Below are 26,357 nucleotides of genomic sequence, written 5' to 3'. Positions count from 1 at the left end.
AATCTTTGCATCTGACGCTGCAAGGGCAACTTCTAGCTCAAATTCTTCTCTTTTAGCCTTTAGTTCAGCCTCTTGTCGTTCAATGGCTTGTTTCTTCTTCAAAGCAGCATGTTTAACAAGTAGTGCAGCTCTTTCTGCTTCAGCAGATATCCGTGCAGAAGAAGTCGTAGATGCTGTAGACCTGCCGTCTACTGACCCATGTTTCTTATGCTTCTTACTTGAAGTTACTGACACAGAAGAAATGCTATCATCAGGATTTATTTCTAGATCACACTGTACTGCTTGCTCAGCATTTTCTGTGACTTGTTTCATCCACTTGTTGACTGCAGTAATGAACCTTTCACATGAGCAGGCTCTTGGCTCGAACCATGTATGTTGGTCCTTTGCATACTCTTCTTCAGACATAAACTCCTCAATACTATGGTTGAGCTGACAGAAATCTTTATATAAGTCTTTATATTCTGTGTCTAATTTAGTTCGAACAGTGTCAACCTGTACAGCATCATCCATAAATTGTTCAATCTCCTTAGATTTGCTTGTGAGCTGAGCTAATTTAGCTTTCCTTGATTGCACAAGCCTTTGCAGTTTTTCTTCCTTTGCTTTCTCTGTCATTTTTACCTGCCTTTTAGTACTAGTGCAATCCTCAGTTGGTTTCGTACTATCATCCATTCTTTAATTTCAAGCATCAAACAAGTGAATCGTTGCTTATATAAAGGAACTGTGCAAAGCCACGGTTCAAATCTTTACCTCAGAAATCTTCACAGAAACAGCGCCATTAGACCACATGTAGATTATGACGCTGGCTCCGAAGTAATCATAGAACGTCATTTTCCAAAGAAACTCCACATGGCGAGATCAATTGTTCCTCAAAACATCCATACATCTTCGTGTCAAACACGTCCTTATCCATCAGGAGTGAGTTTCTTTACTATGTGAGTGCGTATCTTAGTTTCAGTTTCACTCGCTCCGTGTCCCAATAAAACAATCCACGTAATCCGTTTTCTTGTTCAATATATGGCTTTAATCTCGACTCAGAGATAAAATAAAATAATAAAATAAAATAAACAAAATATAACCCTAAATCTGAAATCTCACGGATGCGGTAAAGAAACTGTGTGACTCCGCTGTATTCCAAAGAACACACTGCCGCCAGACTTAACTGACGCGATTCTTAAAGAGCCAGTACACGATTTTGACATAGTACATATTTTCCATGTAAAATACAGAATATTTATCCAAATGGCACATAAGAATAAAGTTCACAAATGCAAACAATCCAAACCAAAATATTCAAACTGAAATGCACCGCATAATAGAACATTAATTACTGACTCTGAACAAAATAGGCTCCTACAATATATATATATATATATATATATATATGCATGTGTGTGTGACCCTGGAGCACAAAATCAGTCATAAGTACTGTAGCAATTTTGTAGCAATAGCCAACAATACACTGTATGGGTCAAAGAAACTTTTTGGCTGTTCTTGTAGCAATGGTAACCACAAATTGACCATAGTTTTGTTACTTCAAATAATATTTTACTATTAGGATTATATATATATATACAGTAAAAATGAGTGGCTACTGGTAGCTCTTCTCCTTTAAAGTGAATTTGCCGGTTGGTAACAGACCCACAACGAAGTGTCTGGTTAAAGATTTATGCGGGATTAACACATTTATTGTGTGTGGTTTCCTACAAATAAAGATATAAGAAAATATATAAATACAGATAACAATTACAAATGGGAGTAGTCACAATAGATATAATAACAGCAATTTCCACAATGACTAATACAGTGAAAATAGGAGAACAAATGTGTCATTATATGAGAAAGTGCACTGAGAGAAATGACTAATAGTGAGCAGTAGAAATGTGACGCCTCTCAGCACGGAAGACAGAGATGGAGCGCTCTGTCTAGCGCATTAGTGCGCATGCGTCTAAAGAGTACTTTAACTCTTAGAAATGAGCGGTATAGATATCGAATAAACCATATGATGGAGAAAGGACACATGGATTATGTCTTCTGAACATAACACTGGTGTAACATCTGCGTGTGTTTCTTGATGGTCATTGACCCTTTTAGCCTTTCGACTTTTGCATATAAATTACTGACCTGGCCTCAGCATTTACATTTATATGGGTACTAAATTGCAGATGGTCATTATCACTATCAAAAGGATGCAAAAGGAGCGACTAAGTGTCCTTATCAAGCCTCAAACACATTCCACAGAAGCAGGGGTGACATTTGTCTGTCTCCACGATTTCAAATACACATCACACACACACACCTAAAGACATTTTCTCTATTTAGGCCATAATTAAGCAGTTATAAATGTATCTGGTATATGCATGTGTTGTTTGTATGTTTTCTTATTATATTAGCCTAGTTACTACTCGTTATTCGTATTGGTAAGCTCTAAACACTCATATCCAGGCGTATGAATGTATCTCGGGTTTAATACCTTGTAGACGTCTCTTTCTTGATATCAAAATGATCTGCTCTTTATTCCTCACACAATGATGTACACTATGTGATCATGAAATGTATCACACTAGTTTTACTGTACTGTGGGGAAAATTACACCAGTCTCCAGATCAGTCGTAAAACATGCAAATGAGGTGTCAAGTGGGACAAAGAAACATTTTCCCGCTGAAACTATGAGCCTTGTTATTGGTCAAACTAACCAAAATGGGTGTTACAGGGAAAACAGATAAAACTTCTCCCACACCAAAAGCTTGGGTTCTCTTTAACTTTCGGTGCCCCGGAGACACACTTATCACCTTGGAAACCTCACGGCTCCCCTTTCGGGGGGAGTCCGATCTTCTGGCAGATTTTAAGATCAGTAACTTTGTCAACTCACTTCGGACTAACAACCCATGGCTGGAATGACAAAGCTTTCACTCCTAAAGGAATTCACCAGGAATCTACGCATTACATGCACCAGGATGCTTTACCCAGCACCCACAAAACCCATGCAAGTAACCGCTTGTTAACTATCTAGATGCGCTTCTAGGCTTCGACCCCTTTTAATTAAGGTGAGGTGATTATCTAATGGTTCATAACAGGTTTTAGTTAGCTGATGTTAAAATCCTACAATACTCTCCCTTGCGTGCGAGCGCTCCCTCTCCCTCTCTCTCTCTCTCTCTCTCTCTCTCCATGCCTTACTTGCGTTGGCATCCTTGTTTAATGTGTGTATGTCTGTGCCTAGTTCTATGTCACATGTTCCCCTGTAGTGTAGTTTAATAAACATTCATATGTATTCCCACTTGGTTGTCTGTGTCTGCTGCTCTCAGAACGAAGTCACTTTAACGTCCGGTCTTGTTACATGCTCGGAGCAATGCTTCAGTAAGGAAATTATTTGTCGTGGCCAGAGAAATAACTTTCCTTAAAGTCAATAGAAGGGTCCGTACTGCGGACGAACTAATCATTTATTGTACTATTAATACTACAGCTAATTCCTGAAGATGGATATATGACTGATAACCCGTTATGATTAATTATGTTCATCTCATAAAGCAAAAATGCTACAGATGGTGGAGAAATTTAGAGCAACGTTTTAAACCTAGTTCTGTGAGCAGACTCAGTAACAATTGTGTGTTTCTTATGTGTTTATTCAAACTATCCAACTGCGTCTTTTTGTGAATGAATGTAGGCTACACGCCCACTTTCCGTGCCTTAACAGTTCTCGAGTTTCTCGCTGAGAAACAGCCGCTGTTAATGATTTAAGTTAACTGCAGTTTATAAATTTGACCCTATAAAACGAAGAAACCTTTTATAGTGTGACTTAATGCTATTTTAACCGCCCTAAATCGAGCGAAGAAAGCCTCTTTTAGCGTGAAGAAGATAGCGAGCGATGTTCCTCGCTTATCTTAAAATTAAGGCCTTATATTATATGTAGCTAGATCAATGCCATTGGTGTTCCGATGCCGTACAACTAGACTATTACTCCCGTGGGTTTAACCATTAGCGTAGCTAACTAATGCGTGCCCCTCGCCCGATCACGGAGCAACATTAATCTTACTGCAGGTCAGTGTCGGATTAATGATAACCGGGAGTCTTAAAAACTTGATCAAGTAATTGTTGCAACAACAGCATAAGTCCCATATATCTGGCGAAGAAATCCCAGATCGGCAGCGTATAAATATATATAAATATTTTTTATACTAAAATTATGATCATGGGCGAAGAATCCCCATTTTCAGTTTTGAACAGCATAAGTCCCATATATCTGGCGAAGAAATCCCAGATCGGCAGCGCGTATAAATATATATAAATATTTTTTATACTAAAATTATGATCTTGGGCGAAGAATCCCCATTTTCAGTTTTGAACAGCATAAGTCCCATATATCTGGCGAAGAAATCCCAGATCGGCAGCGTATAAATATATATAAATATTTTTATACTAAAATTATGATCTTGAGCGAAGAATCCCCATTTTCAGTTTTGAACAGCATAAGTCCCATATATCTGGCGAAGAAATCCCAGATCGCAGCGCGTATGAATATATATAAATATTTTTATACTAAAGTTATGATCTTGGGCGAAGAATCCCCATTTTCAGTTTTGAACAGCATATATATCCGACTAGTAAATGTCAGATCGGCAGCGCAGAGTTTTAGATTAAATCTATTTGGTAAAGAAAATCCCCACTTTCGGGTTTCGTTGTAAACCGCGTAAGTCTCTCCTGAACAGATAAAATTTCTTCAGGACAGCGGCTTAAATTTTAGCTGTGTGATAAAAAAAAAAAAAATCTCACTACAGTATTTCATTTGCTTATTGTCGCGTATCATTGCATTCATATTAATCCACTGATGTGATGCAATTGGTCGATTTAATGGTGTAATGTTTTGCCATTGTCTGTGAAGTGAACGCGCTGTGTAAGTTATGAATGAGGTGTGAACGACAGGTCACGTCTGGCTGAGCGAGAGATGCCCATGCATGTTTACATCTGGCTCACGTGCTTCGCGCACACCGGTTGTTAAGCGTGCATCGGTTTCTTAGCAACGTCTGAGCCCGGAAGGCAATAGCGAGCCCTTTCCGGTTCAAACTCAAGACAGCGCATACGTCACAGACTAATGTAAACAGACCATTGCATGTAGCCGAAGCTACCGCGCTAACGGCCCTACATGGATAGCTGTTAGCTGTTAGCATCCGACTGACACTTAGAGACAGTGTGTGTAAAGTGTAACAGTACTCCTACCTCTACAGTTTCTTTCTGTTCCACCTTCTGTTGGGCTAGCAATTACTTTGGTCTCCCCCACATGCTTTGGTTGTTTTGTGTATTTTATTTTACTGTGTTATTCGCAGCAATTATTTATTTATTTTATTTGGGCTCATTTTATTTCATCTACTCCAGTCTGTAGTTAAGTCTAGCTACACCTATTGAGCAAAATTGAATTTACTTAGATTCTAAATCTATTTAAAACAATTTTCCATTTACTTTCCTACGCAATTAGGACATTTTAACTTTGTTTTCAATTTTCAATTTTATTTTGTTACCCTTTTCCTCTCCTTCCTCCTATAGGCATAGGTAATGCTAGCCACTGCGGTGCACAATGAGCCTTCAAATCTATTAGTGGCCCACCGGCACACGTCTGATCCCCTTGCTCATTGGCATCAAGCTGCTTCATCCTAGACGCTTAATCTTTCTGTTGTCCCCTCTCAATGTTCCCTGTTAGGTAGCATGCCCCCTGGGGCTTGGCAGCAAGCTGACGAGTCATCCATGGGGAATTCTCGGGGACTGGACTCGTCTGCCTGACCTACCCGACATGTACTAAAGGGGGGGCGCCTCGGATACCTCTGACCCTGTACTCCGGGTGGCAACACGCAGCACGACATCAGCAATTTTGGTTAATTACCCTGTGAAAGTTACACGGTGGTCCACCCTTTTGAGAGGAGCGAACTCATCCATAGTTCGAGGCCCAAAAGGGGTCCGTGTAACTTGGGACCCACAGGCGAAACCCAATTTTGGCTGTGCCAGCTAGTCATTGAGCCTCCCTCACTTGAGTGATGCAACATTGTGCCAGAAGTCATTGCTGTTTGAGTGGTTGCCACTGGGTGCCATGGGTGCGAGTGATCAGGAGCTCCTGCAGTCACGTGCTCGGGAGAGTCAAGGGAGACGGCCCAACCACTGGGGCTCACCCGAGTGACCTCAGCTCACCACCAAGCCTAACAACACCTAAGATATAGCCATCCACTCAATATGAAACGTGAAGAGGACTAGAGATCCTCTCTGCTTTAGCATGCTTGGTCTGTCCAGGTATCTCTCTCATCACCTCCCTAGGCAGTACAAGAGCCCTGCTCTGCAGTCCTTGTCACAGCCCCTAGAGGTGGTAGTAAGCCCTTGATTTCCCACTATTCCTTTCTAAATTTGAACTTTGATTTGTTTTATTAATTTTGGTTCTGTTTGTTTTGGTTGTTTTTGTGTGCCCGGAGACCGAACCTGTTTGAACCATCAGAAAATACTTGGTAATAACGTTGATAAACCAAATAGCCTAAGTCATTAAATGACCCCCTAGGTTATCACCCATCAACAGTGTTACCCATAGTTTTCGGGTGCTCACTCACACCAATTATTCACTCCTGCCTTATCAGCCACGATATGTAAGCATTTAGTTTGCGTCACTAACTGATCACACCAGTTAATCATGCAACACATAGCCCAAATATTTTAGCTCACTAAATCTGTGCGGACTTGCATTGGTGTTTTGTGTTTTCCCTCTCCACCTGTGTTCCACCTGTGTCCAGATCATCCGGCTTAGCTAAGCACTGCAACAGACGCCCTCCGGTCCGGGACCACTCCTGATCTACAGCACCTGAGCGAAACAGCTGGATGACAACCTGAACCGGCAGACAGACCATGATCAAACCAGGGCTACAGCCACAGAGAGCTAGCCAGAATCATCGGTGCCCTTGCCTACAACCGCATCATCCAGTTAAAGCCAAGCGAAAGATGCTTCAACCACAAGGAGGCCCGGAGGACCGGGAGCGCGTGCAGAACCGCCAGACCAGCTGGACCAGCAAATGACAGCAGATGAAGAGGACAAGGAGCTACAAGAGGAAGTAGAAAGTTTCAGGATGCCTCTACAAAACCCACACAGACACTGAGCACAGAGAGCAGCTGGAATAGAAGCCAGAGAGGCTCCAGCAGGCTAAAGCTCTCTTAAGTAATGACCCAGGCGAACTGAAACAATGCCTGTGAATGCCACCTGCAAGCAGCCCGAGCTGAAATCTAAGTCTCTGCTCAGCGATGAGGCAACTTCAAACACCAACCAACAAAGCCAAGGCAAACTCAGTGTCACAAATGAACTGAAAAAGGCTTGCAGACCACAAGGTGAACAGAAAGGGAAAACACAACACAGAATTTCCCCTGACAAGTAGAGGTCTGCAAGCCTGTCGGGTCCCGACGGGGCCCGACACGCCGAGTCCATTCGGGCCGGGCTCGGGCCATTTTTTTTTTTTTACAGATCGGGCTCGGGTCGGGCTCGGGCTCATTTAGCTTCTCTCCTTTTATTGTGCCCATATACGCGCAGAGCACACATGGCTAATTAAATACTGATTATATTATAAATATTATACATCGCCTAAGCAATACGCAACGCATACGCACACATTAGCATACAGGTGACCATGCAGAGCATCAGGAAGAAGTTGGAGCGTGGAGTTACAAAAAGTTCCCAATGCTTCGGGAAAAGCTGCATTTTTGATCAGCCATACATTTGATGATGATCCTGACACGCCATCTCCTCACTGGATGCGCCTTTAGAGAGAAATGCATCTTTAGGGATTTTATAATGAAAGAGTTTTTGTTTTCGATTTGAATTATTTCGTTTTAAAGTAGTAATTCAAAGCTTTCTATAGATTCTATATTTATCAAGTTAGTGAGGCAAGTAGGCTAAATGCTGTGTTTCGGTTTTTCAGAAGCGCTCCGCTTGCTCAAAACCGAAACTGCTGCTTTTTTTTTTTTTTTTTTTTTTTTTATGAAAGCACGTTTTGTTGATATTGTGAGTGCACACAAATAAAAGTAGACCCTTTACAGTTCCGAACAACGTAGCCTTTTACTCTTACCTTTATGAGCAAAAATGACAGCGTATTTTGAAATGTTTCCAATGCAAGTGATCGTTCTTGCGCGTCCTGTAAAGCGCGCTTCAGCTTCCACTCTCCGCACAAACTACTGGATATGCATCAGTGCACATTTATCTAACTCAAGCGTTTAAACTAACATTGTGGAGCTGTTTTATAATTATAGATTTAATTTTAGAGAAGTCTTGATGATTTGAGAAAGCTAAATTGATCAAACATAGGCTATGATCAACTCGCTGTCTGCTGCTGGCCGCTTGGTCGTAACTTTAAAAAAACAAAAACTTGCATTTAACGAATAAAAAAAAATGCTCCAAACGTTTTTCTAAATTAACTTAATAAAATAACGAAACGAAATACAATCACTTTGCCATTTCATACAAAACTGAACTATTTTAATAGCTGAAACAGTAGTAGATAAGCTGTTTTGGGAGAAGGGGGAAAAAAGACGGGCTCGGGTCGGACTCGGGCCGAGAATTCTGATGAGCTGTCGGACACGGGCCGGGCTAGGGCCTGAGCGTCTCGGGCCAGGGCCGGGCTAGGGCCTAAATTTTAGGCCCGTGCAGGGCTCTACTGACAAGCAGGCCCAGGCCCACTGTTCACACCTCACCTGCCAGCAACCACAGGTGGGGACATCCATCCTAACGCCAGGTGGTCATGGCAACCAAACAGCACATCAGCAGGCGGCCGACCACCCACGACAGGCCAAAATAAACACACAGTCAACTCTCCTGCACCTGACCATCAGCTCCATGAGACTGTACACCCGTGTACATAACCCAAATGGACACCGGCCCTCTTTTCACCAACATGGACCTGTCGTATGGTTTTGAGCGCGAGGGACTTTAAGCATTCAGAGAATTAGCCTCAAGTGTGGGAACGTTCACACTTCCAGCCAGCCAACTCATCTGAAGTGCACAGCCAGGTCACAGAGATAAGGCCTGACATCTCAGCTGGTCGCGAGAACTCAGTCTCAAGGTCAGACCAGCCCACGACCCAGACTCCTCCTGCCTTTACATCTTGAAAGGCACATCACTGTGATAGATGCTTCATCAGAAAGTCACTGTTCCCAACCAGCAGGAACAGCACAGCCGTGATGATGCCTCTCCCAAGCACCAGACAGAGCACTGAGCAACAAACCTGAAATTCCACCAGCAGAAACCCTCGTGACACATCCCAGCTCTTCTCAGAGCTGAACAGTGTGGCTACATCTGAGACAGTATAGAGGTCTTGAGTATCCTAAAGGAACTCATTCAGAGGAGGCCCCGCAAAAGAGGCAAAATGGGCAGTACAGACTCCTTATAAGTGTGAGAACTGGAATGGATGACCGCCCCAAAATGCCCACCAGCTGAACACTCACCCAGATCTCTGCTAACCAGCCACTGACCACAGAGCCAGTCGTTCCATTGCCAGGTAATGGCATCACCCAGCCACCTCAGCTGATGGCAGCACATCCAGGTTGATCCAACACCTGTCAGCATACCGGTCACCACACAAACCCGATACCAGGACTTCTGAGGGACCCAATCGGAAAACCAGGAAAAAGCATGTTGGAAAACAAGGCGAGACTTGGAGTTCTGGTGACACTGGAGTAAATCCAACTTTTATGTCACTTCCAACTCTTGGGCAGACCCCAAGCTGAAGCTCAGAAACAGAACTGAACTCTTAAGGCCCAAAGGTGTGCACGGAACATGCAGCCATACATGCATACCACCTTCTCAGTGATAAACAGCTGCTGGGTCACATTGACCCTTTGCTGAAAGTGAGACAGCCGAAACTCTGGGCTGAAGTGCAAGAACCCCAGCCACTCCAGCCAGACAGGTCACCTAGACAGACTGTCAGGTCACGGGAAAATCTCACAGCCAGCCATGAGGACATGGCCTGAAGCCTCACACGCTTCAAAGCACTCACCGAGCACACACCAGACCTGCCTTCACAAGCAAGTGCACAAGTTTCCTATGAGACCTTGCAACCCCCTGGAGAAGCCCTGTAAAGTGCAAGAACGTCTGGCCAGACCATACCAGACGTTTACATCGGCAAAAATATGAGACTGCAGTACCAGCATACACAAAAGGGGAGCGGACAGCGACAGTGTGACACACAGACAGCGTGGCCAAACCCTCAAGCACACACCTTAAAGGGGATGGAGGGAACCTGGCCCCACTCTGAGCCACACCCCCTTTTCTAAGAGACATCCTGCACCTGTCGACAACTGCCAGTGCCAAAGCTGCTCTTCACAAGAAGCAACGATGCAGAGCTGATGTCAGCTATGTGGACTCACTCAAGACCACATTACATCATCGAACTCAAATGGCATCTGAACTCTACACCATGCCTGATTCACCCTCATCCCAAGGAGTTTCATCTTACAGCTGGATTCACCAACTACTGCCTTAGTCCTGGTCTACACCAACAACATGGCCAGAACTAAGGGGGGTTGCCCACTTCAGCAAAACACTGCTCCCACCGGGGCACTAACTAGCTCTGCACTTCACGAATCATCCAGTGATTCTCCAGTCTCCCACAGCAACACTTCAAGCTGGACTCCCAGTCAGCACAGTACAAGTGACAGCCATCCTGATCACCTTTAAATCGCATCAGCTCACAAGAACTGCATCAAAGAACTCCTCAGTTACACAGACTCAAATTATGCCAATCTCAGCTTCACACGCCACCTCCTTGGCTAGGAAAAAGATGAGTTTGCCACAATGAACAGGAAGCCAGTCAAGCACCAACACCTGTACCAGGCGTGCAACAACATCACAAGTGCATTGCATGGTGAGCTACGGCCTCAACCAAGACCCACCCAACCACCCATGACATGGCAGCCGTAACCAGAATTAAACCAACTTTCACCTCCAGGGTACCACCTCGCAGCCCTGACACTAACTTAAGAGCTATCCATAAATGTCATTGCCTAAATGCAAACCTCTGACTGAACAATAAAGCTTATTCTTTACCACCTCCCTGACCCCTCCAACCACCCTATCACATCTACTCAACTTGCTGCTGCTCCAGCCCTCAAACTGCGGCGTGACGTCACACACATGCTACATGTGCTGAGCAACATTCCATAATATGTCCCTGATGCCCACTCTGCGCCAAAGCTTGTGGTGACACAGTGACAAAGGGGGGTCTGGTTAATGTATACCCACAATGCACCATGTGCTGGACACCACAGTACCAGAGATACTTATAAGACACTAAAACAAGTGGCATACGGGGCTGGCATAAAGCAAGATGTGGCGGAATATGTCAGAGCATGTCAGGTTGCTGTCAATTCCGGAACAGCAAGCCTGAACCACAAAGCCCCACTACAGCGCACTCCACTTTGGGTTTGCAATCACTGAAATGACACTTAGCTGTTTCACCACATATGGGCCGATAACACTATACAGATCTGTGTCAGTCCTCACTTTCCAGTCTGCCAGCATGTCACAGAAAGCAAACCCCACAGGAGGAGATGTGAACACCTGACTAAGAGGCATTACAGAGAGCCTCACCCTAAAGACCATTGAACTTTTAATATTCTGAGTAATAGTCACGATCCGGAAGAGACTCCTGACACACGACTCAAGCCAGAATTACCACCACGGGGAGCTAAACAAGTCCATCAGTTCCTTAAGCTACGCCCTCAAAGCCCAGCTGACACTACGCGGCAAGCACAACACCCATCTGCAAAAGGAACTGACGCATGGCCAAAACCCGCATAGACAAACTGGCAGAGAAAAGTCCAGGATGGTTTCAGGCATCAGACCACTGAGTTCCTGAGAGAGCTGTTGCACATCTCACGCTTCACAGACAAGCTCGAAGTGAAGACTCAGGACAAACTCAAGGTACCAGGTGGAGTGAAACCGGAAACAAAGGAAGCCCTTGCAGTTGCTGAACGTGACCGACAAGAACTAAAGGCTTCCCAGAAAGACATGAGAAGACATCTACAGTCTGCAGAACAGCTACTAGAGGAAGCCAAAACTGACCTTAAAACAAAGACTCTGAAATAAATGCTCTGGAAGACCACCTGAAAAGGAAATAGAGCCAAGAAAAGCGGAGCCCTCGTCAGCATCACCACCGCTGAGCAGAACCTGAGCAGTCCCCCACCCAAGAATTGCTACACACTGGAAGAAGTGAATGGCCGCAAACCAAAGCATCGCCAGCCCTCACCACAGAACTCTTCCCTTCTAGCAAAAGAAGAAAGCCTCTCCATGCAGACCCCGAAACTACACGAGACGACTCCCAAAGACCTTGACAAACTGGCTAAAACATCACCCAGTTTGACCAAACACTACAGAAGGCCAAGATATCCAGAAGTGGAAGCTCACGCGACTGACAGAGACAGGTTACACTTCCTCAGACCCACATCCAGTCCTGAGAGTCAACCTGATGCAAAAGGTCCAGGAACAGGTGCACAGCTGCACGCACTCAGACCTTCAAACGGAACCACTGGAGAAGAGGGGCCCAGGCGGAGACACTGCTGAACCTGACCAAGGTTAACACCCAAGCTGAGGAAAAGTAGAAATCACCTGTCATCAGTCATTTGTGATCCACCGGCCATCTGACCATCATGATCCACTGTTGGCTGAAGATGTCTCCAGGTGAACATTTTCAGCCAAAAGGGGGGGATTCTGTAACATCTGCGTGTGTTTCTTGATGGTCATTGACCCTTTTAGCCTTTCGACTTTTGCATATAAATTACTGACCTGGCCTCAGCATTTACATTTATATGGGTACTAAATTGCAGATGGTCATTATCACTATCAAAAGGAGCGACTAAGTGTCCTTATCAAGCTTCAAACACATTCCACAGAAGCAGGGGGTGACATTTGTCTGTCTCCACGATTCCAAATACACATCACACACACAACTAAAGACATTTTCTCTATTTAGGCCATAATTAATCAGTTATAAATGTATCTGGTATATGCATGTGTTGTTTGTATGTTTTCTTATTATATTAGCCTAGTTACTACTCGTTATTCGTATTAGTAAGCTCTAAACACTCATATTTAGAGGTATGAAGGTATCTCTGGTTTAATACCTTTCAGATGTCTCTTTCTTGATATCAAAATGATCTGCTCTTTATTCCTCACACAATGATGTACACTATGTGATCATGAAATGCATCACACTATTTTACTGTACTGTGGGGAAAATTACACCAGTCTCCAGATCAGTCGTAAAACATGCAAATGAGGTGTCAAGTGGGACAAAGAAACATTTTCCGCTGAAACTATGAGCCTTGTTATTGGTCAAACTAACCAAAATGGGTGTTACAGGGAAAACAGATAAAACTTCTCCCACACCAAAAGCTTGGGTTCTCTTTAACTTTCGGTGCCCCGGAGACACACTTATCACCTTGGAAACCTCACGGCTCCCCTTTCGGGGGGAGTCCGATCTTCTGGCAGATTTTAAGATCAGTAACTTTGTCAACTCACTTCGGACTAACAACCCATGGCTGGAATGACAAAGCTTTCACTCCTAAAGGAATTCATCAGGAATCTACGCATTACATGCACCAGGATGCTTTACTCAGCACCCACAAAACCCATGCAAGTAACCGCTTGTTAACTATCTAGATGCGCTTCTAGGCTTCGACCCCTTTTAATTAAGGTGAGGTGATTATCTAATGGTTCATAACAGGTTTTAGTTAGCTGATGTTAAAATCCTACAATACTCTCTCTTGCGTGCGAGCGCCCCTCTCTCTCTCTCTCTCTCTCTCCATGCCTTCCTTGCGTTGGCATCCTTGTTTAATGTGTGTATGTCTGTGTCTAGTTCTATGTTACATGTTCCCCTGTAGTGTAGTTTAATAAACATACATATGTATTCACACTTGGTTGTCTGTGTCTGCTGCTCTCAGAACGAAGTCACTTTAACGTCCGGTCTTGTTACATGCTCGGAGCAATGCTTCAGTAAGGAAATTATTTGTCGTGGCCAGCGAAATAACTTTCTTAAAGTCAATAGAAGGGTCCGTATCATGGACTAACTAATCATTTATTGTACTATTAATACTACAGCTAATTCCTGAAGATGGATATATAATGATAACCCGTTATGATTAATTATGTTCATCTCATAAAGCAAAAATGCTACACTGGTATATCTGAGGTAACTGGCATATAGACGTATACACAAACATCTTTACGAGCTACTTCGGATTCGTCAGTCACATACATTAACTTATACGTGTTCGGGCAGGGGAAATGTGCATAAACAAAGTAAAGAACAATGCATCAACAGGCGGCTACTTAATTTCATGCACGCACACAACTTTAGCAAGATAAATCGCTACGTTACAGCTTGCATTTGTTCGCTTTCCCGATCAGTCTAGCTCTGCTTAATGGGCGGGGCCTGACCTGAGCGTCTTGTTCGGAGCGCTGATTGGCTCACTGAACGGGTGCTGAGACTGATGCGTCGTCTTCGGCTTGTATTAAAGGAAACTAAGACACATAAATATGTTCCTAATAGTGGCCTTTTTCACATATATTATATATATATATATATTTTTTTGTGTGTGGTTATAAAAACAGACCTAAGCCAACTACAGCCTTTAAAATTACATAAAAATGTAAAAATGCATTATATAAAAACAGTGAGGCAATTGGTTAATTAATAATTATATGGTTTCATTGAATAACACTGTTAAAATACATGATGTAATACAAAATAAACAATTTATGTAAATTGCATTACAAATGCATGTAAAGGGCGCCAAAGGCCTGGTAATTGCTGCTGTTACACTTACAGGACGATCAAATCCTTGTTTAATATTGACTAAACATTGGCTAATTCAAATATCTACTCAATCTTTCATTTTTGGCCACCTTTTTGCGATAGAAATGCTACATAATTTCTATAATTTCTTCAACAAAAACATGTTGACATCACAACCCTTACAAAAATGAACCATGGTTTTATCATAGTAAAACTGCTTAATTCTCTGGCAGATAATTAGCAGCATGTTTTCAAGTTTATGGACATTTCCTTTAACCCTAAAAACACAACACAATGCAATGCTTCAAAATACAGTTAAAACACCTGTGAACAAAGTCAACACGGTACATTGGGCCATATTTGTTGGACGAGTGTGAATTCACCAGCAGTGTTTTCTGTGGTGTATTTCTGTGAAGGAGATGATGGAGACGATCAGTGCTGAGTAAAGAGCTGAAGCACACGATCGGTTCTTCATGCATCCGATACACAACACCACTTTATAATCATATACTGAACTTAAAACAAACATTTAAATAATCATATTTTTTCATCTGTGTGTTTAACAGCATTTTTCTCAGACTGGGTCAGCTTCACGGAGACGGTCTGGTTCAGCTGTAAAACACATTCATTAATTATTTTAACATGCGAGTGAATTAATGAAGATCGTGCTGAGATGTACAGGTTAGAATGTGTCTGTGGCTGAATGTATTATTGTTGAATCTTGAATATATGATATGATTTCTCAAGACTGATGAATGTGTTCTGGTCTTCTTACAGAGAGTCTGGTGTAAAGGGATCTTCAGAAACCAGACAGTCTGGAAGTGTTTATTTTAACTGAATCTTGTAAAGATGCATCCGCTGAACGGCTGAAATCCAGCTCCTCTAACATCAGATAATCTTCTCAGGATCTGTTTGAAATCATAGATAACTAAACCATAGTTCATCAGTTTAGTTTAATGCAGATCTGTGGAGTCATGCTGCCTTCAGGAGCTCGTGTTTAACACATCGTTTACTAACTCTCTGAAATAATGACATTATATATTTGATAAAACATCTCTCACAGTATAGCTGCTAATGTATAGTAAGGTACTTCAAACATATTTTATTCATCTGTAGCTTTTTTGTCTCAATCAATGTCAAGATGAAGGTGTTTATATGTTAATATAAAGCACATTAGTTTTCACGTTGAGTGTGAATAGTTTTATTTGTTGTGATATATAACAGCTGCCTGAGATCCTAGAAGCTGCTGCAGAAGTTGAGAAGATAGACATCAGTCAGCTTTTTGACCAGTAACATCTGTTTTTTTATTTATTTATTTTTATGCATTGCTGTGTTGAAGAACACAAAATCAATGACACTTCTTGCATTTAAGCTGCTTCTTTCACACAGGGACTGTTTCCTAAAACATCCTGTTGAGTAAAATACCAAAATACCCTCAGATGATGAATCTAGATGTTATAGTCCATCATTCAGTTCTCAGTCACATGTTTTAGAGCCGCTGAGCATCTGTTCAGAGAGAAGGACACGGAGAGATCAGCTCAGAGACGCAGAACGAGAAGAGCTTCTAACACTGAGGGAAGAACTCATTAAGAACATTGCTTTATATTTTTATTTCTGTTAATATAGAAAATTGTTTTCATATTCATCTTTGAATTTACACAAAATACTGATCTGGATTAAATATTGAATCATGATGAAAGATGAAAGCAGGAAGATCCAAATCTACAGATTACTGACTATTGATCGATAAGATCCTCAGAGAGGAAGAACACCAGAAGAAAGGGAAGAGTGTGTGAGTGAAGGAGGTTGTGAATGTGTGTAGATGTGTGTTAGTTACAGGATCAGAGAATGACACCGTTCCTCCGTCATAGTCCAGATTCACTCTCACACGATCAAGATCCTGATTAACACGAAAACCAGAACCTGAAGACACTCCGTATGGATCATACCACACACACCAGGCACCAGTGTTATATAAATTCAATATCTTCCTCTGGTTTGATGCTGTAGTTACTCCAAGACCCCAGAATAAACTCTGTGTAATCTCCACATCCCAGCAGTGTGTTCCTGAGTTAAAACCCTCTGAACCCAGAACACAGGAATAAGAGTCAAATCTCTCTGGATTATCAGGAACAGGTTGATCAATCCAGTTGTCTCTCACACTGGTCAGATCATCAGACAGAAGGAGATGTGGATGAGCCGTGTTTGGATCCAGAATCACAGGAGCTGATGAGACACAATCAACAGATGCTGTTATTCTGATGTTCATATAATGATCAAGAGTGAACCCAACACAGATGATTATGAATTATGACACTCGTCCTGTTGATCAAACACATCAGACATGTTCCTCTCATCACTGTCAGTCATTCTCTGTGTGATTTATCAATACTGAAAGTTCAATCAGAAACAAACTCAAACATATTCATTTCATTCATTACATTATAGTGAGAAGCTGCTTTTAATACAAGATATTACCTTTGAACAGAACAATACACAGTGATTTCATATTCAAAGGAGATAAACTATAAAAAATAATGCAGAAGAAATAATGATTATATCTATTTAATTTTCCTCAGTGTTTCTCTAAAAATGAATCACAAAGCTATTTACTGAATGCTGCCTAATTATTATGAATAAATAAACACTAGATATTATTCCACAATAATAATGTTAATAATAATAATAAATGTTATAATAACAACAACATTAATAATAAGCTTGCTGGTATTAACAAAAACTACAACTAAGATTATTCAGTTATTTATTTAATTATTCAGTAATTAAAATAAAACTGAAAATAAATTATAAATATTAGATGATAATCAAAAAAAAATTGAATGATTAGACAAATTGTTTTGGAAACTACTCGAAATAAAATTTAACTAAAACTAAAAATGAAATATAATTAATTAAAATTATACATATTAAAAGGAAGCTAAATAGATTTTTACAGTAATAAAAGGACCAAAACACATACAAAATGTTATATATATATATATATATATATATATATATATATATATATATATATATAATTTAGATTTATATTTAGTCATTTAGCAGATGCTTTTATCCAAAGCGACTTAGTTTCTAGAGGCACATACGCCTGATGTAATGCATTTAGGTAAAGTGGTGCATTATATATATATATATATATATATATATAATTCTAAATATTAATAAATCATTAAAGTAGTATATAAACACCAATCATCATATGGAAATAAAATCTTTTGTGTAGAAATGTTTCTGTCCGTCTTAAAACTGCTGAAATCACTTCTGTGTCTTTCGTGAGACTGAAAATGAAAGTCAAGCGCACTGAATTCTGGGATTGATTATTTCTAAAAGCAGGGTGTAAAACACGAGTAATTTTACTTGATTACTGTACTTAAGTGTTATTTTGGGATATTTGTACTTTATTCAAGTACAGTTTAAAGTGACTACTTGTACTTTTACTTGATTACTTTTATGAAGGAAAAACAGTACTTTTTGCTCCTTACACTTTTATTTCAACTTGAAAAGTACTGATTACATGTTTATGTGTTTATTTTATCTTACACTCATTAAATATGTCACAGAAGCTCAAACCTGCCGCTAATGAGGTTTGTTTTCATGCATCGAGCTCATCCTTCGGTTAAAACTTTCATCAGATCAATTCCTGGCTTCAGAATGTATTTGCCGTCAAATATGAAGAAGCATATGAAGATAAGCTCAGTTTATTCATTATTTATTCATTATTTGTGTCTGTTTTGATGAAGTCATTAGCTGTCTGTGTACTATATTGACTGAATGCACAAATAAAATCAGTGATAAGAATTTAAATACAATTCATGTTTCAGTGGCCATGATTAAATGTTACAATTAAATGTTAAATTAATTAAATGTTAAATTAAATGTTACAAAATGAACATAAATTAACTGTAAGTCATGTTTATTGATGTTCTGGGAGTCGATGAGTTCTATTATAATAAGATACTGAGTAACTCTTAGGACTGTCAATGAATTATTATTTAATATAAATAATTATTAAAATATATGATTTGGTCAATAGTTAATCTAATTAGTCATACATAATTATATACAAATATTTGCAAGAAAAAAAAAAAAAACCTCTAAATGCCCCAAATAAACAATTAAAATTTGAATTATTGTTAGGGGCGTTGAGGTGTAAAGGACGAATGTTTTGTGCTCCTCTGTGCTGTATTTAATGGTTGTTGTTGCACTGATAGATGTGTTTGATCTGTGACACTGCATTTTGTTTTCTCCTTTAAATTAAACTTGTGTATATCTGTCTGATAAAACATTTCATGCACTTCATTTTGAAGCAGTTTCACTTTGCATTGAGAATATGGTTCAAAATGATGAAACAAGAATCTCCTCTATTTTTTTTCTTTTGTTAGGTTACATCTACTTTATAAATACTTGAGTACAATTTAAAATATTACTTTTTTATTTACTTGCACTTTAATTAAGTAAAATTTTCAGAGTACTTAATTTTTGAGTACTTTTTACACCCCTTTCTAAAGTGAGCTGCTGATTGTGGTGCAGTAGATGATCTGGTTCTTCACACATAATGCTGAAATCTGTCAATATTGCATCATTTCCAGTGTGTGTGTATCTTCTGCAGTCAGACTCACTGTTCTGGACGATGTCCTGCATCTTCTTCCAGACTCTGAAGGGCAGGTTGCCCAAGTAACGTGGCACATGAATCAAAGCTCCAGAAGGCGTCTGTGGATCCGGCTGTGATGAGATCTGGACTCTGGAAGAACATTCAGGATCAGAACCGCAGTGGCTTTGGATCAGAAGCAGAGAGACCAGAGACACCAGCAGATCACTCACCTTTCCATTGAGACTGGAAACTCCTGCAGAACAAACACACCATTGATCATCAACACCTCAATCAATCAATCAATCAATCATCTGAAATCAGACCTTCAGAAAGCAGACGTCACTGGCTTTCATCATCTCCTCCGTGTCTTTGATTGTGTGTGAAAGAGCTGAGATGTGTCTGTTCATCTCCTCCAGCTTCTCCTTCATCATCTGCTTCTTCTGCTCCTCTTCCTCCCTCAGTGCAGTGATTGTAGCTTCTTCTTCATCTCTGAGAAACTGATGAAGCTTCTCAAACTGCTGTTTAATCTGACGCTCTGTGCGCTCAGCTTGAGACTGAAATCAAACCACATTCACTTCAATCGTCTCCATCAACACAATCACATCATTCAGATCTGAGAGAAACTCAGAGACCGACATATAACGCATCCAGAAGCAGATTGATGATCGTCATTTACACAAATAATCAGCTGGAGTCCATTATATTAAATATATCAGATCATAACTGTATCTAGTGATCTACAGCTGTAATGAAAATGACTCTGGATTCTGTTTCCTCACCTTGATGTGTTCAACTGTTTTCTTAAACTTTCCTTTCATTTCTTCATTGTGTTGAAGTTTCTCCTGTAATGATTGCAGTGCTGTATTGAGCTCCTCCTAGAATTAAACAAAATAAAAATACATAAAACACCATCAAGATGATACAGTGATATGATCATATAATGCAGTACAAAAGTATTTGCGCCCATCCAGATTTCTTCTGTTTTTATGAACATCTCATACTAAATTGATTCAGAAATTAAAACCTGCCATAAAACAAACACAACCTGAGTGAACACAAAGTATGGGGATGTTATTTATAGTTTTCCAATTCCAACTGGGCCTGTGTGAAAAAGTAGGCTATTTATAAAAGTACAGTTAATAATTCCCCAAATCTGTGAAACTGTATTTATAATGGGGTTCAGATCACTGCAGTCCTGATCAATCAAATCAACACTTAAACAGCACTTTTTCAACAGCATGAAGTTAAAAAACTAATCTCTCTCACCTTATATGATGAAACCACTTCATCAATGGGTCTGAATTTATGATTGCCATGTTTCTGTGAAGTAAAACACACTACACACACCGGCTGTTTGTCCTCCAGACAGAAGAGTTTGAGTTTCTGTCTGTGTAAACTGCAGATCTCCTCAGATCCTGGTGAACGCCTCTCATTTCTCTCCTTCAGGAACGACTCACACAAGTTTTTTAACGCGAGACTAACTGGAGGTTCATCTCTTGAGGATCTTCTCCTGCAGACGGGACACTCCTGAGTTTTATTGGTTCTCCAGAACTGTTGAAGACACTCTTTACAGACACTGTGACTACATGATAAAACAACAGGATCCGTGAAAATATCACAACACACAGGACAACTATAATCATCTTCAGCTTGTGAATCCATTTCCTCTGATTGAGCTCCAGCAATCTTTACTTTCTCTTTTTGAACGCTGAAAAATAAAAATGTGTAACCACGATTATGGTCTGATCTCAACTCAAAAATCCTTCTTCAAAATGTGTCCCTTTGTTCTTCATTGATCGCTGATTCCTTTTTGATTCTGTCCTGGAATTCAGAAAAGTGTCAGTCTGAGTTGTGCAGCAGGTTAGACAAGAAAATCAGGACAAAATGCATTCAAAATCAAAATATTAGAGATCTATTCTATTTTTGTTACATTTAAAGAATGTGAAAAAAAAACCCTTGCTTTGGCATCACGCTCAACAACATTTCTGCTGTCGTTGAAAAACAATTGAAAAAAGTTCTAATGCATTCTTGTGTGAAGGGCACATGACAAACAGCAGGTTACAGAAGATGTGATATCTGACGTGGAACAAGCAGAGAGTGTTGAGCCTTTAAAGTAAACCATTCTCTGTCCACACTGAGGACGCTTTGATGAAACGGAGAACTGATCCAAATCAGTGCTGGAAGAGCTGTAGCTACATTGTTCACTACATCTGAACCAATTTCAGACAGTTAAGATGATGCAAAAACAGGCAAACACAATAAAACACTACTTTGTTTTGTCAGTGTTTACCTGTACGTTATAATGAAAGTGTTGATTTTCTCTGTTATATCATCCAAGTGGATGCTGCACACTGGTGGTGGTTGAGGACAAACCCCCTCATGATTGTAAAGCACTTTGGGTGTACAGCAATACACAATAAAGCGCTATATAAATGCATCATTCATTCATTCATTTCAGTATTCATTTACTCGTCATTATTTCTCTGTTACTGGAACTCGAGTTGTAAGCTATGCTGCATTCAGTCAGTTAGAGGTCAGAGAAAGGCTGTTTCTCAATTCCAAGAACGCAAAGAATGAACTTTTCTCGTGGAGACCGGTCTTCCTTGAAAGAATGAACTCGGAAGGACGCGAGAACAGAATGTGTCTTTGTGAGAAATGAGATGTTCTGAGTTCTTGCTGCTCAACTGACAGTTCCAGCGAGACAGCAGCACGCAATGCACTATAAATAACACATACCATCACAAACAAAGGTCTTAACTCTTTAAAAACATTTATTTCTTATTATTATAGACAATATTTTCATATTATTTTATAGCTCTTTGTTTACCACATGTATTTGTGAAAATAATTAGGACATATTCTATAGTCTATTGTATATATAAAAACTGATTTTATTTTTTGTATTTATTTGTATACTCTTTTGATATATTGATATATATATGGAGCATTTTGAATGTATTGGGATATGCGTGTTTGGGAGAGATGTATTTTTTTGTATTCTCGTGATTAAGTGCATTATGGTAATGGTCTACATGGTTTAATGAGTGCATGTGTGTGCCTGGTAGCACATGGCACTGAGGAAAGGGTAATACTTAAATAGTAAAAATAGTTTTGTACTTTGCACCTTTGCACTTTTTTGCACATTTTATGACCTCTGAGTAATAAATGTTAAGACTTTTTGGGCTATTTGGATGAGTGCGACTCTTCTTGGTCTATTAATCTTGTCATATTCTATGTTAAAATTCTTTTTAACATGCCAATGAAAAGTACGACAGGCTTTCTCCAGGTCTTATCACTTTATTAAAATAATGCAAAACAAAAGGACACGTTTACTGTCACGAGCCGTCACACATTTGCGAGTTTGCAGCGTGAATTGAGAATGAGTGAGAACGAGAAGTTTAAAGCTTACAGGCTTAGTCCGCCTGTAGTCCGCCCACAGCATCTTCTGGGATTTCTAACGGTTTGATTCTCTCAAGTCTGCATTCGATGCATCCTTGGTATCAAGAACACATCCAGGCACTTTCATGCGTCCTCTGTACTTGCGTTCTTGAGCACTGGTTAATGAACACGAGGACACAAGATCACTTAAGAACGCATATTGAGAAACGGCCAAAGTGTCAATGTCAAGGTATTGTTGTCATATGATGTTGAATTATGATGATAGTGCTGTTTCTATATAACACTCTGTAACCCGGTGTAATAATTTAAAAGGTTTAAGTTTATATATATGTTTATTTCATTTGCCCATTAATATAGATGGTTGCAAATATGTTTGTTAAGTTGATGGAGTATTTATTATTTTTATTATTTTTGTGTTTTGACATTTCTATTGTTAAGCCAATCATGTTCACTTTTTCAAGTCGGGTGTCCAATCATTGCTATAGATTAAGGTGAAAGGGGCGGGAGGAAGGGAGGAAAAGGTTACGGAAGGAGGAGGAGAGCACGAGGGAGAAGAGCGTGTGATTGTATGGTGTCAAACTGTTACACAAAAATATAGAGTACATAATGCTGTAATGATTTACAATAGTTTCTGTAGTTAGTGTGTTGTCAAAACGAGAACAGAAACTTTTACTACAGAGACGGCTCGGATAGATTGTGTGTTTGGTGGGCGAGTCGTCAGTGTGAGAATTCGTGGCAGTTTCAGAGGAGGATGATTCTAGATAGACTTCTGAGCTAACAGGAATGCTTGGAATTCCTTTGGCCCTGAGGAAATCACGCGATCACGACTTTGATGGACAGGTGGGAGGGGAAACACATTCTTCTTATTGGAGAGTTAAAGGTATTTTTCTATGTTTGTGTAACGTGTGCTGGCTGTATAATCAAGCGCATGACGGAGTATAATCCAAAAGGGAATTTTAATGATAAATCCACAGGAAACATCAGTACAAGCATATCTGAACACAAATAATAACAACAGGGGAGAACACAGGATTTAAATGCTAGAAAAGTAATCAAGGAGAACTGAAACACATGGAAATCTAAACCAAAACAAAACATAACCGTGACATTTTGCCCCCCTCTCGGAAAGGTGCATCCTCTCGCGGACAAACAGTCCAAACGAGGAGGGAAGGTGGGGGTTCAGGAGGTGGGTGTGAGGCAGACAATGGGAAAGGGGAATAGTTCATAAGGCCAGGGCAGAGTAGATGGAGGGAGGAGCCAAGGAGGAGCCAGGTGGAGAACCAGAGGCCAGCTAGGATAGCGGCCCACAATGGAGTCAACGGCGGGAGGAGCCATGGTGAAAATGGGGGCAACGACACCAGGGAGCCTGACGGAGCCGCTGGAAGAGGAGCCCAAGATGGAGACGGAGAGCCGCAGAACCCGGGTGACACCAAGGATCCGGAGGGCCAAGGCGAAGCTGACAGCTCAGGTGACCGAGGCACAGGAGGGTATCTGGAAAACCGCGGCAGAGCCGGAGCGACAGAGGACCAAGGTGGAGCCGGAAGGAAGGAGGAGCCTGACAGAGTCAGAGAGACGGAGTGATGAGGTGAAGCCAGAAGAGTGGAGTTCTGAGGCTGCGGATGGTCGACAGCTGACCTGGGCAGAGCCGGAGGGACAAGGGAGCCCGGTGGAGCTGGTGGGATGACGGGGGAGCTAGGAGCCAAGGCGGAGCCGATGGTTCGAAGGACCGAGGTGGAGTCCAGAACTCAGAGGCTGGAGACGGAGACTGGGGATCCTCATGCCTAGGCGAAGCTGGAGACTGGAAGTCCCAAGGTGGATCAGAGCGCCCAGATGGGACTGACTGAGGGTGGGCTGAGGGACTGACAGACACCAGTGGAGATAGGGCTGAGGAACTGGCTGGTTTTAGAGGAGGCAAGAGAGGGAGGCAGGGTGGGTGCTTAGGAGTCACAGGGAGATTAGGAGATACAGGAGAGCTGGACGGGACCAATGGAAACCCAGGAGACGTAGGAGACAATGGAGGTTCAGGGGAACTGGGAGCAACCTCTCCAAACCAGTCTATTAAATCCAATTGAAAAAGGTCCAAAAGTTCATCATAATAATGATGTCTAGAGGCCAGCTGCAGCTCAGTCTCAGCGGTGGGAGTCTGGGCGGGCTTCCCTCCAAAAATCTTGATCTCCACGATCATTGGTACAACCCTCCCCACTCTCCAAGAACTGTACTCATCCAGAGTTAACAAAAGGGCTGGTAAAATCACTCTGGACCCTCACATCCAGCACACTCCCTCTTTGAACTGTTGCTGTCTGGTTGACGCTACAGAGCTCTGAGAACCAGAACGACCGGCACAGGAACAGTTTCTTCCCTCAGACAATCCATCTCATGAACACCTGACAATAACGTGGAGCACACAACACTATTATACATTTATTTATTTAATACACATACTTATTACTATTTAAAATTTGCACCTAACATACCTGTACATACAAAATTGTCTATTTTGTATATTGTGTTTGTGCTATTTTGCACATTGTCTATTTTGTATATTATTATTTTTATTATCTGTGTCTTGTCTTGTCGCTGTCATTCTGTCACACTGTGGAGCTTCTGTCAATAAAACAAATTCCTTGTATGTGCAAACATACCTTGCAATAAAGCTGATTCTCATTCATTCATTCATTCATTCTGATCCTTCAGAAATCATTCTAATATGCTGATTTGCTGCTCAAGAAACATTTCTGATTATTATCACAATTGAACATTGTTGTGCTTAATGAGATGTGTAAACCATTACGCAGTGACAGGATTCCTTGATGAATTGAAAGTTCAGAAAAACAGCATTTATTTAAAATATAAATCTTTTGTAACATTCTAAATGTATTTACTGCCATTTTTTATTAATTTAATGCATCCCTGTCAAAAAAAGCATACATTTCTTAAAGAAAATTGAAAAATAAAAAAACAACAACATGGTAATGTCATTCAAAATGCCAGAATCAAGTTTAGAAATATGTTGTTGTTGTTGTTGTTGCTTTACGTATCTTACATATGATCTTAGAATAGCTTTATTATGTCATATTTTTATACAGCAGATTCAACAAGGATATTTACATCACACTCTGTTTTCTTTCATGCAGTCTTGTTTTGGTGCTTACATTTTTTATTTTATTTTTTTAGTTTGTAACAAGAATTCAATAGTGATTCATACTCAAAATTCAGGAAAACGTATATTAATGACATCCTCCATAACTACATTTTCCTGGATTTTGAGTGTGAATAATTATTTCATATTTTTTAAAACAAAATGTCACTGTCCCACATAATATCAAACTTCCACACCAACACACATTATCACATCTAGTTATCAAAATCCAGTCAAGGCCACAATCCAATATTTATTCCACTTTTTTATATAAAAAGTGCCTATATTTAAAGCCTAATTAAGAATATATATGTTTATGTAACTTTAGTGTTTGTTGTGCATCAAAATACAACCCGAATTCTGGAAATATTGGGACGTTTTTTTAAATTTGAATAAAATGAAAACTAAA

The 26,357-nt window shown here is 40.6% G+C and overlaps 1 protein-coding gene across 1 annotated transcript; it reads right to left on the bottom strand.

Moving 5' to 3' along the window:
- Nucleotides 1-16,473: 16,473 nt before the first annotated feature.
- LOC131536510 (E3 ubiquitin-protein ligase TRIM35-like) lies at nt 16,474-21,126 on the bottom strand. The gene is made up of 6 exons (XM_058769486.1): nt 20,677-21,126; nt 20,190-20,285; nt 19,734-19,964; nt 19,641-19,663; nt 19,439-19,560; nt 16,474-17,024 (listed from the first exon to the last, which is right to left on the bottom strand). Exons 1-6 carry the CDS (start codon nt 21,070-21,072, stop codon nt 16,528-16,530), a joined length of 1,365 nt encoding a protein of 454 aa, XP_058625469.1. The 5' UTR covers nt 21,073-21,126; the 3' UTR covers nt 16,474-16,527.
- Nucleotides 21,127-26,357: the final 5,231 nt, after the last annotated feature.

This window comes from Onychostoma macrolepis, chromosome 03 (assembly GCF_012432095.1).
Source record: "Onychostoma macrolepis isolate SWU-2019 chromosome 03, ASM1243209v1, whole genome shotgun sequence".
Lineage (NCBI taxonomy): Eukaryota > Metazoa > Chordata > Actinopteri > Cypriniformes > Cyprinidae > Onychostoma > Onychostoma macrolepis.
The sequence above is the reverse complement of the archived record's forward strand: the minus strand, read 5'-3'. Positions and strand labels throughout refer to the sequence as shown.